The following is an 11,223-nucleotide window of genomic DNA, read 5'->3' as shown; positions in this document are numbered from 1 at the left end:
CAATCAAACATATAAACTTTAAAACAAATGTTATTTACCACCAAACTATGACGTAGATTACAGATCTCACGTGATGCGCCTCGCAGTCTCACCCCGTTAGACAAGACAGTCAGGAGTCGGCACGGCATAGATTCCCGCGAACATCGCTGAATGGGTCTGAACGTGTTATTTCGTGTTGTTAGTAGTTGCCTCATCAGACCAACTGGGCCCTAATCACATTTCTGATTACGTTTCTTATCCACGCAGCCACTGACCGAGCAACCGCCTTCGCTTCATCTAGCGTCGACCTTAACCGTACAAAGACACGAAGAATATCAGTGATCCAAAGCAGGATTCATACTTAGTGAAAAGTGCCAAGTGTAGAAAGTGATAAATTTAAGTGTGACAGCCACACACATTGGATAGCGGCCACGCGTATGTGTTTCAATCAGATTTGTGATAGATTTGTATGGTATAGTTCATGAAGGTTAATTGTGTTACCAAATGAATAGTTGAAGTACTTTGACGGTATACCAGTGGCATTCGTCTATTCGATTATTTCAATGATAAATACTAAAACCATTCCTCATTACCTTTCTTGAATCACATTTCTGTTTCCTTACCCACGAAGCCAATGCCCTAGCAGCTTCATCTGGCCTTCATATCATCCTTGCATCTGAAACTCAGTGATAAATCCGAGAGGGGTTCGTTCTAGATGGAGATAAATGATCAATCTAACACAAAGTTATACTTTTAGTTGTGACTCAGTTACACACACTCGGCTCTAAAAATGGATTTTGTGGATGTGGAAGTGTCTGGACTTTGTTGTACTTGTAATTGACAGTTTGGCGAAGGTCCCTTGTGTTACCCAAAATGACGCACCGAAGAACTCACGCCACGGGATGGTAGTATTGACTAAGTAAAAGTGGTGGTATTACCTTTCTTGAACCACATTTCTGTTTCGTTTCTTATCCACGCAACGTCTGGTCGAGCACTTGCCCCTATCTCAACCTTACAAAGGCACACCTCAAGAAACTTGAAGATCAAACATGAATTCTAGTTTTAGTACAAACTAATATGTTCGAGTCTTTGAATGTATGCTTGATCTCCATACCAGAGGAATACGACATTCGAGGTTTCATAAGCTTCGACTTTGTAAAGTTGATTCTAAAGCCAGATGAAGACGAAGACATAATCTCGGTTGTCTTGATACAATACCAATGGTTGTATTCAACTTAGGAAGCTGGTAGTGTGTTTCATGATCCAGGGAGTGAGTGACTTTTCGTTGTGATATTTGTATGGCAAATATTTTCACGTTGTTTGAACGTATTCAACATGAATATAACCCTGAATATGAACCCTGTAATGGGCAAAGACCGTTGAGGATGGATACTAAAGCTCAAGGAGGTCCATTGCGTAAAATTTGAGCTAAAATACCATAGAACTTTGCTACGGGATTCCAGTGATGTTATTGAATGATCCGAGGTAAAAACATATTATTACGTTTCTGTAAAAGTAGACTGTCCTAGGCCTAGTTGTAGAACGAGATAGCTACACTGTATAGTGTTAGAGCAGCGGAAGATTGTCTTCTCTGTTAAAATGCTGGATAAATTTAACAATTTGCATTAACAAAATGACACACCACAATCGTTTGTACGACCAATTTAGAATGCATCTCTTTTAATTTAACTTGAGAGTTCAATTTCACAATAATTTGGCAACTCAAGACAAGAACACAGCCATAATGGACTGTGGAGCGTCAAGCAGGCAATGTAGTTCCAGACGACCATTGGTCCAAACCGGCGACAAGTGTGCAAATTATAGTTGACCAAACAATTCTGTGAAATGTGTTCAACCGCGTTATTTCCGCCAGCTCGAGGAATGCAAGAAAATTACAGTGTCTTTGTAAGCAGCGCAGACAGCTTTTCGCAGAAGTCGAGTGAGCCTTGTAACAAGTTCTTCGTAGGATACCCCAACTTCCGGTGGATGCGCCTTGGGCATGATGGTTGGGGCATGATGGTTAGGGCATGATGGTTAGGGCATGATGATGCGCGGGGGTGCCCGTATGCGTCGGGGGCTCCCTTGCATTTTAAGCACCTCATTACTAACCCTTCACCGCGGTTAACCTAATGACTGCTCCGGTGAACTGGATTCAGACCAAACTACTTTCATCACAACCGAAAGCTTGGTAAAAAAGAAGGGTGTTTTAAAATCAATACCAATGTTCAAGGAATTGTTTCTGGGTGAGAAAAAAAGGCGAAAAAAAACTTGGAAGTTTGTTTTTACATTTAATGTTTTGTAATGCACCTCATAAATTATTTTGTTTAATCTTTATTCAATTTGGTATAAGGTTTTTGGTGTAACAAAAATAATTTATGCAAGGTATTCAATGAGTTTTGACTTGAATGTCAAAGGGAATGTCGTTCATAGCTTTCGAGACAAAATAACAGGACTATCAACACGACAACAGAAATTTGTCAGTGACAACACAATCAAGAGAACCAGTTGATCAAACTGAGCTGATTGTTTGTTTCTAGAACAAATGCACTGTTTTATTGCTGTGCGTTGCCATACGTAGAGGTTCTTCTGTTTTCGGTGATGTGTTGATTTATAGAATTTCAAAAGATTGTTAAAACTATTTAATGGGTTCAGAAAGATTTACAATGCTCATCTAGGTTTCAATCTACAACGTTAGAATATTTGGACCTAACACCCACCCCCCCTCATGGAGAAGCCCAGACATAATAACATAAAGAAATGCAACGTATTGATTTAACATTTTCCATATTCACGTTTCTTCCAACTTTTTCAGAGCTCTTTGGTTGAGAAACAGCGTATCGGAGGGTCAGATTCCACGCGTCAAACGAAATAAGTCTGTTAATCAATTTAGGTAATTTACATGACCGCTTCCGACAGTTCAATATGGAGGCCTGCATGGCGAATTTGGTTTATGCCGTTACAAACCAGAGACGCCCAACGCTCGGGTCTCACATTTCACGCCTATTGTGGTCCTTTCAGGCCGGATCCTGCATTGCTGCTGACGCCACTGGAACAATCCGACTTGAACAATCTAATTATTTATATGTTTTTTTTCACTTAAAAACTCTCTCAACAACGTAATTACTTAGATCATCGTTAATAGGATTGAAAGTACTTTACTTGAGGGCGGTTGTCATCTGTAATATTCATTAGTATTAACTCAGTACTTATAGACAGTGGATATATACACATATTTTATATCAATCAAAGACAGCAGCTACTGCAGTGGAACGAGCAAAATCCACAACACAGACAAAGCCGATGAGAACAATAGCAGAATCTAAAGCCTGTCTAGAAACAACATAATTTACAGTAGAAACAGGAGCCAAACTGTGACAACAACAGCTGCGATTAAATTACCTTCTACAACAGGAAAATTAGTAGGAGAATCAGAAGCAGTAATAGCATCGGTTGACGCAGCGGCATGAAAAACAACAACGAAGCAGAACATAATCAATTGAATGTGTAATAACAACTGTTCAGTTACAGCAACAACAGAAATTAAATTGCCAGCTACAACAGCATCAGTAGGCATACAAGCAACAATAGTGGAATCAGCTGTAATATCAACAGTGGTTGAAACAACAGCATGAACAGCATGAACAGTTATAGTAACAGCAATAGAAGATGTTGGTAGCAGCAGCATCTTCAACTGACAATAAGAACAACAGCAACATCAACAATGAACTCACCAAATGCAAGCAACACTAGCAACAGACACAACGTCATCAGCTAAATCAGCAGCAATAGAAGCAACGTCAATAGAATTAGCAACATCTTTGGCAGCAACAGCAACAGCGGCAGCGGACGTACTCTGGGCCCAAGTCTATAAAGCCAGCCCTGCAGTCGGACAACGTTCCTGAGTCAATAGCTCATAAAACTACTGCCGATGACACTGGCGCATTAGCACAGGTTTTATATCGCTTTTCAAAGGGGGCCGGAGATAAAAATTATAGTTGACGTGACTCGATTCGGGGATATAATTCGCGCTTTTATGATCAATCAACATTTTTGCCATCATTGACGCCGACCGACAATCCCAAATTGTGGGAACATTAAGGAAGGAGAGACAAATCAAGACATTTTTCAAGTTGTAAGGAGGTTCTTCCATTAGCAGTGGATGCAAAACACAGATGATGAGTTTTTCGGTTGCATTTGGAAAATGGGAATGTGAAAAAATGAACTTACCCACGATTATTAACCTCTCACTATCTACTGAGAAGCCTCAATACGTTTTTTTTTGTCCAGATAAGATACAACTTCTCCACCAAAAATTTTACTTTCGCAATCAAGCGTAAAGCATTCCGCTTTTTACGTTACGTGTGAAAAGTTTCCCATGCTTTAAAATATAAATTACACAATCATGAAGAATAAGAGCTCAATAAAATTGAAACCAACATCAGACTAACATATCCTCGAAAGATTTTAAGTTTTCAAAGTCTTAATGTGACACTTTTTCCAACAAAAACACCGTTCCACCGTCAATGAGGTTTTATGAGCTTGTAGTATCAATAAGTTTATTTTATTAGTTAGGTTAGGTTTGGACTAGAGTTTTACAACAATCAAATTATTTTGAGATGTTCAGGATTGTTACACAATACAAGATAGTTTTTGCTTGGTATCCAGAAACTGGATTATTATGGTAACATTTACTGCATGTACGGAAAACTACTAGTATTTTCTCGCAGGAACATATTTTGTACTTCAAGCAAAAAGTTTGCTCACCCGTAACAGAACATCAAGTACAGTATTTAAAGTAACTTGTGATTTTAAAATACCTCGGATTTCGAAACCATCATCTATGAATTTTTTAGCAATAAACCGACACTTCTATCCTTTTACGACCATCTATAACCGTGTATTACTAATGCATTTTAGGTTTTCGGCCGTTTTCCCAATCGAACCTACATTTATATCAATTACGTGTATAATTAGACGTAAGAAGAGCATCTCTACAGTGCCAGAGGAGTCGGTATCATTTGGGCACCCTTCCCCATCTCTCTGCTGATGACCAGTTTTCGTGAGCTAACCACTTAATAAGTGCAATTATTGCCCCCTCCAGAACTGATAATGTGAAGATCCTCCGAGCCATTACTGAGTCCAAGTCCATGTTGTAGCATCTCTACTGTGTGGGGATGTAAGGATTTGTGGACATTACTGACAAGAAGTCCACAGTACACGGCGCAGTAACAACCCAACTGCGAATGTTGTGGATGAAAGGATTTCTGGACGTTAAAAAGTTTGAAATATTTGCTGTCTACAATAATTTCTTGTATAATAATTGATAAAAGCCATGATAGTATAATCCTTATGGATATTGACTTATAATCACCATCCTACGTTTTATTGGCCGCCTCTTTGACAGTTCGCCGATAAAGATTATTAATAATTGTAGTCTGTACAATGAACCAAGGCTAGGTGTCCGATTTGGTATAAACCCTGTCTTTTACGCGATTCCTTACCTATGAGTGGGTTAATCTGTCTGAATAATTTGCGGTGAATTGTAATGTGTTGTACAGCATAATGTTGAAGTGCACTTTACTGTCTACGGTGAGCGTAGGTTTGTCGATTTAAACTAACGTAAATTTTAACATGGTTTGTTGTAGAGTCAAAAATGTTGAATCCAGCAGAAGAAAGTAAACCTTAATATTATCATTACAGCACCTACTGATAAATTAGTGTTCAGTTAAACCCCTTTGTTAAAAAGTAGAACTATAAAAGTGAAAAATTGCTTCCATCTTTTTTGCTAATAAATGGTAAGGCAGTACCCATGTAAGCTGTTAAAGGATTCAACGATACTTGTACGACATACCCTGTGGCTAGGCTTTGATTGTGGTGAAATATTGTTTCACCACGCTCTGTTGTACACACCTACATTACTGCATTTGATCTATACTATCCTTGTGATGACGTGATAATTTATTTTTAAGAATTCTGCCTCCTTGTTAATGATAGATAGTAATATTGATACAATAAAAAGATCAAATTCAAGAGATGGTAAGTTCTCTCTGAATACTATGTTCTGCCTGTCTTTCAAACAAATCATTATGTTTTATTATATTGTTAATACTCTATTTACATTTTTTGTTTGATACACAATAGATGGTTTATTAACATGGTTGAGCACAAAACTGATAAAATTTAAACAAGTAATGTAAATAGCCGATTAACAATTAATACAACATATGATTTACGCACAAAAGGCAGGTAGAACACAGTATTCAGAGAGAACTTCTAACACTCCTTAAGGAGCATTTGTTTTGGAACATGAGGAGTGCCATATTTGATGTACCCTGGGGCTGGGATTTTATTTGGGGTGAGATATTATTTTACCTCGTTCTGATTTACACCTACACTGGTACTGATGCGTATGACCCATACGATCCTTGTGAGTACTACTACAGTTGTTTGTCAATAAGACTTAACAAATCTCAAACATAATCTGTTCCGAAGATTCAAAATAACTAGTACGGGTACCTAAATTACAGTATACTTATTTATTTACAATAATTTAAGATCAAGGTCTATAGCAACATGCCAACACCATACGCGAAATGCAAAATATGTGAGGGTTTTTGCGTATGTACTAACTTGCTGGTTTAAACCATCGAAGTATATTATATAAAGTTGTAATATATTTATTTCAATGGCTATATTATATTTACTTGTTTCTCTATATCGGTTTTATCGATTCCCTAATAATCGTGTTTGCAATAGCCGAATTAATTCTAGATACTGAAAACTAAGACCACCACAACATTGAGAATGCTGCGTAGTTTTATTTTGTCGAAAGCTAGCTGCTAAGGCGATAAGAATACTTGAATTGTTATTAACGTTTAAAAAAGTATGCTGCTTAAACTGCCCACAACCAAGCAGTTGGTTGGAAGGGTCGGAAAGGAAGACGATCCATGAGGGGTGGGTGCTTGGGTGTTATGTCCGTCATTCTGGCTTTGGCCAAATGCTTTTTTCCCAATAGGCAAGAAATCACATCTCAGAGCTTATTTGAGCCCCTAGTGCAGAGCTCTAGGGCAATGTCGATCCGGCGACCGGGAATTGTCAAATATACTAATTCTCGGTACAGTATGTGCGTGTGACATTTTAGCTGAGTCCACAGATCATTTTTTGCTCTTGGAACAAACAAACATACGTAAAAATCATATATAGGTATGTTGGGCGTTATTTGTGAAATATTTCGAAAACTGAATAAAAACACGGTACCGTTACAGATACAGTACATATTAAATCCATGGTGGGGGTAGGAGACGAGCCGATCGTCGCCTCGCATAGCGACACTTCCCCCGCCACACCACTATTCCCCTCCAAGCTTCACCTCGTTCCGTACGACCTCTATGTCCGCAATGTTTTGGTCTTGAAATAAGATTTCTTGAGACCTGTAAACCAAACCCCTTGTGTAGAAGAACAATAATCCCTTGTGTCCGCCATTGCGTGCTTTAATGTGAGTTGGCTGCAATTTGCCGCTATTCCTCCCTCGCCCACGATTTCCCTTGTGGGTAAAAATTTGAACTAAAATTAACTTTTATTATACCGCTTCTTTTTTTGACTGTAGACACTACAGAATTTAAACAGCAAAATTAATTAAAGTATTATTACTCAGGTGTCCTCGTGACAAAAATTTGTAAATATTTTTGATATCCCAGTCGCTAGAACTTAAATTATATTAAATTTCCTTTTTTGTTGTTGCCTGAGCTCTTGTTGATAAGATGTTTGTGTCACCCCGAATCTTTCCTTGGCAGCTTGAAAAACATTTTAAATATTTTGACTGTACTCAATTCAATATAAAATATAAATTATATACAGTACGTTAGTAGTTAATTTGGTGTTTTTACAGCTACATGCATAATAATGAAACCTGCTTATGATGGCTTTAGATTTCCAGTTCTGTTATCATGCTACCATTGGCCATGACAGCTAGAGCGAGCGAGCAAAAAAAAAAAAAAACTCCTAGCTGCAGACTGTCAAATAAAATAAACCAACAAGAAACATTATAAGACTCTAACCTCAACTTCTGGTTCTCAGTTCTCAGAAGAGGAAGAGACCTTGAATCAGTGAACATACAGCCAGAATGAGTTGCTCTGTAGCTTATTGACTTTGTCATCCATTACGTAATTGTTATCTGTGCCTTAAAGAGATTTTACTAAGTCAGTGATTCATCTTTATGTGCGGAATGATATTGGGCGTGTAGGATGAGTAGTCCTGTTTAGTACACAGTTGATTTAATATTGGTTATATCCTAGGGCCTATACTATATCTTATAATTCTATTCTGTAAAATGTCTCCGAAACAACCTGTATTAACAACCTATTTAATTACAAGCACAGAGTTTTATATTGGACTAGGCTTGGCACTAAGTTCCAGTTTGTTTATTGGTAAGTGTAGATTATTCAATAAGGCTAAGCCTAAGGAGTTTTTTTTTTTTTTTTTGTAAAATTAGGCTGATCATTATCAGTTGGTAATAGTTAACTTTAGCAGGCCAAAGTTATCAAACTTAATTTGGTAGAAAAGTAGAGGGCTGCACTTTACTTTAGGTCCTACACTCATTCGAATGAAAATATTGATCGATATATTGATTATTCGATATAAGTTATCGTTTGGTTAGTTAGGTAAGGTTAACCTAACCTAACTAACCAAACGATATATCGAATGAAACATTCGAATAGGCCTAATCGATATTTTCATTCGGTTGTTTGTGTAGGACCTAAAGTAAAGTGCAGCCAAGTAGAGTTAGGTGTTTTTGTCTGTAGTGTATAGGCCTACCCCTAGCCTATGAGTTCGCGCTCATCCCCTCAAGGTAGCTTATTTCCTCCTCCCAACAGGAAACAGACTGCATTTTGGCTGTACTTTAGTTTAACTTACGTCTCACACTCATTCGAATGAATATATTGATCGATATAAGTTAGATTATACCTATTTCATTTGATATAAGTTAATTTCAAGTTTGGTTAGCTAGGTTAAAACCTAACCTAATCATCTGAATTGAATTATAGATATACCGTATCAAATAATCCTATATATATATATATATATATAGGCCTATTTAAAACACAAATGTTTTGCCAGAATATAAAGTTAGTAAACTAAACTAACTTTAGGCCTAACCTTAATAAACTAAGTCGGCTAACTTAACCTAACCTATAACTTAAATTAAGTTAATGAGAACTTGCAACTGTTAGGCCTACATAGAAACGGGTTACATTCGAGTAACTGGCCATCACGATAAGAACTGATTTGTAGCGGTTGATAACGAACAATAACACGGAGTGCACTTTGATGCAGTTTGGTTTGATAATAGATAGGTAGGCTAGCTGTTGTTAATTGGTCTTTGGGCTGTTAACTTAAGTTACGGTAACAACATAATTGTCTAACAACAGATCATAGGTAGTTGTTGTATCAAGGTATAGTTACATAGCTATTATAGTAAAAGCTATAAATGACCATTAACTTAAAATTAAATGTAAAATATGCAAATTGTCTTTATCAAATCTAATTAGCCTAAATTTGTATTTTTCACATCAAATTAAAAAAAATAAGTTAGACAGAGTTAACTAAAGTTTGTTGTTTGATTGTGTTGTAGGTTCCAGTTTTATAATCAAGAAACTAGCTCTTATTCGATTGAGCCGCAATGGTTTATTAAGAGCTGGAGCTGGTGGATTTGGATATCTGAAAGAATGGGTCTGGTGGGCTGGTTTGATCACAAGTTAGTACCTTTTCTCCGTTGTTAGCTTTAGGCCTACCTAGTGTTATTTGACAGCATTTATATCAAGTTGCGTTTTCTTTCAACGTCAGTAACCCCATGCTGCAAGCTTTGCGATTAAAGAACGCAGCGTGGTTGGTACTTATCAGCGTGGCTTACAATAGGACACAGCACAAAAGTGTTTTCCTACCGATCCGCCAATGCGTTACATGACTAGTAAATTCACAGTTCCACAATAGAGTTCTGTTATGGATCAAAGAATGAAGTCCTGGAGTTCTATGTTGATGGGCGAAAAGGTAGAGATGTGAAGAGGATACACATAGAGAGGATGACTATGTGGACATAGCCGCTCTAATGTCCTAAATTAGAAAATCATGCCGTAAGAAGTTAAGATCTAGAATCTATGAGGGTGCTCTTATTGGCCTATTCTTATTGATAGGTACATTGATAGGTACTTTGGTATTATCCAGTGGTCACACTAATACAGCGCGCTGCGGCAGATAGGTAGGTCATCCTGGTCGCCATTTCAATGAAAAGTATTGAGGTATTAAATATGTTTGTAGGACTTTCCTAGTTTCGTTATGAATCGGACGATACCATATGAGCCATACTTTCGCCCGCCAAATACCCTCCAATTAGCCCAAGGTCAGGTCATTGACCGGAGCGCTCACGTCACCGCCTGTATCTGGGTCAGTGTCTTGAGTGATGACTCGTCTGAAAATTCCTACAAACATATTTATGATTTAACCTAACCTAAGATTTAAAAAATCTAAATATAGGTCTACTAAAATCTACTTAGTGTGATAAAATCCCCTTATTTGGTAATGAAAAATGTAACGTAATTGATTTTATTCAAGAACAATTGATTTTTACTAACGAGTTTCCTTAGATATTGATTTACATTAGCGTACGCTACAAAAATATGTACACTAATACTAAAACTGGTGGTTATAGTGGGCATCGGAGAAGCAGCCAACTTCGCTGCCTACGCATTCGCCCCGGCGTCACTGGTCACACCTCTAGGAGCCCTCAGTGTACTTGTGGCGTCTGTTCTGGCGTCAAAGTTCCTTAATGAGAAACTCAACCTGCTAGGGAAGGTAAGGTTTTGTTTTTTAAATGCAATATTATTAAATTAGATCCTGGGGTGTGGCTATCCTACGATCCTTCGTTCACAATATTTAGGCGGTTTGAGGGGAAGAAATCCATCCCTTCCACTTGACCCTATTACCTTTAATAATAGCTCAACAGCTGATTAAGCAACACACATTAAATACAAAAAAAAGTGGTGGGGAAACTTTCCCTCAAACCACCTAAATATTGGAACGAAATACAGCTTAAGTAGTTAGTGCGGATAACTTCTTTTCTAGAGGTTCAGGCTCATATCCCATGTAATCACCAAATAGCTTTAACTATGTTTTTATACCAACCTGGTGGTTTCAGAGCCTACATCTTATGAAAAACACCCCTGCCACATCAAACCTGTAGATTAAGAG

At 37.7% G+C, this 11,223-nt stretch overlaps 1 protein-coding gene across 1 annotated transcript in view; it reads left to right on the top strand.

Moving 5' to 3' along the window:
• Window positions 1–8,072: 8,072 nt before the first annotated feature.
• LOC128987033 (magnesium transporter NIPA2-like) overlaps window positions 8,073–11,223 on the top strand; it is a 30,357-nt gene continuing 27,206 nt past the window's right edge. The window contains exons 1-3 of the mRNA XM_054407696.1: window positions 8,073–8,405; window positions 9,611–9,733; window positions 10,685–10,827. Of these exons, the coding sequence (XP_054263671.1) occupies window positions 8,309–8,405; window positions 9,611–9,733; window positions 10,685–10,827 (363 nt within the window). The 5' untranslated portion in view covers window positions 8,073–8,308. The remainder of the gene's footprint in view (window positions 8,406–9,610; window positions 9,734–10,684; window positions 10,828–11,223) is intronic.

Source organism: Macrosteles quadrilineatus, unplaced genomic scaffold (genome assembly GCF_028750875.1).
Source record: "Macrosteles quadrilineatus isolate MER2022 unplaced genomic scaffold, UCM_ALF_1.0 Scaffold_2__2_contigs__length_208266976, whole genome shotgun sequence".
Classification (NCBI taxonomy): Eukaryota; Metazoa; Arthropoda; class Insecta; order Hemiptera; family Cicadellidae; genus Macrosteles; species Macrosteles quadrilineatus.
This window is presented reverse-complemented; position numbering and strand designations above follow the sequence as displayed.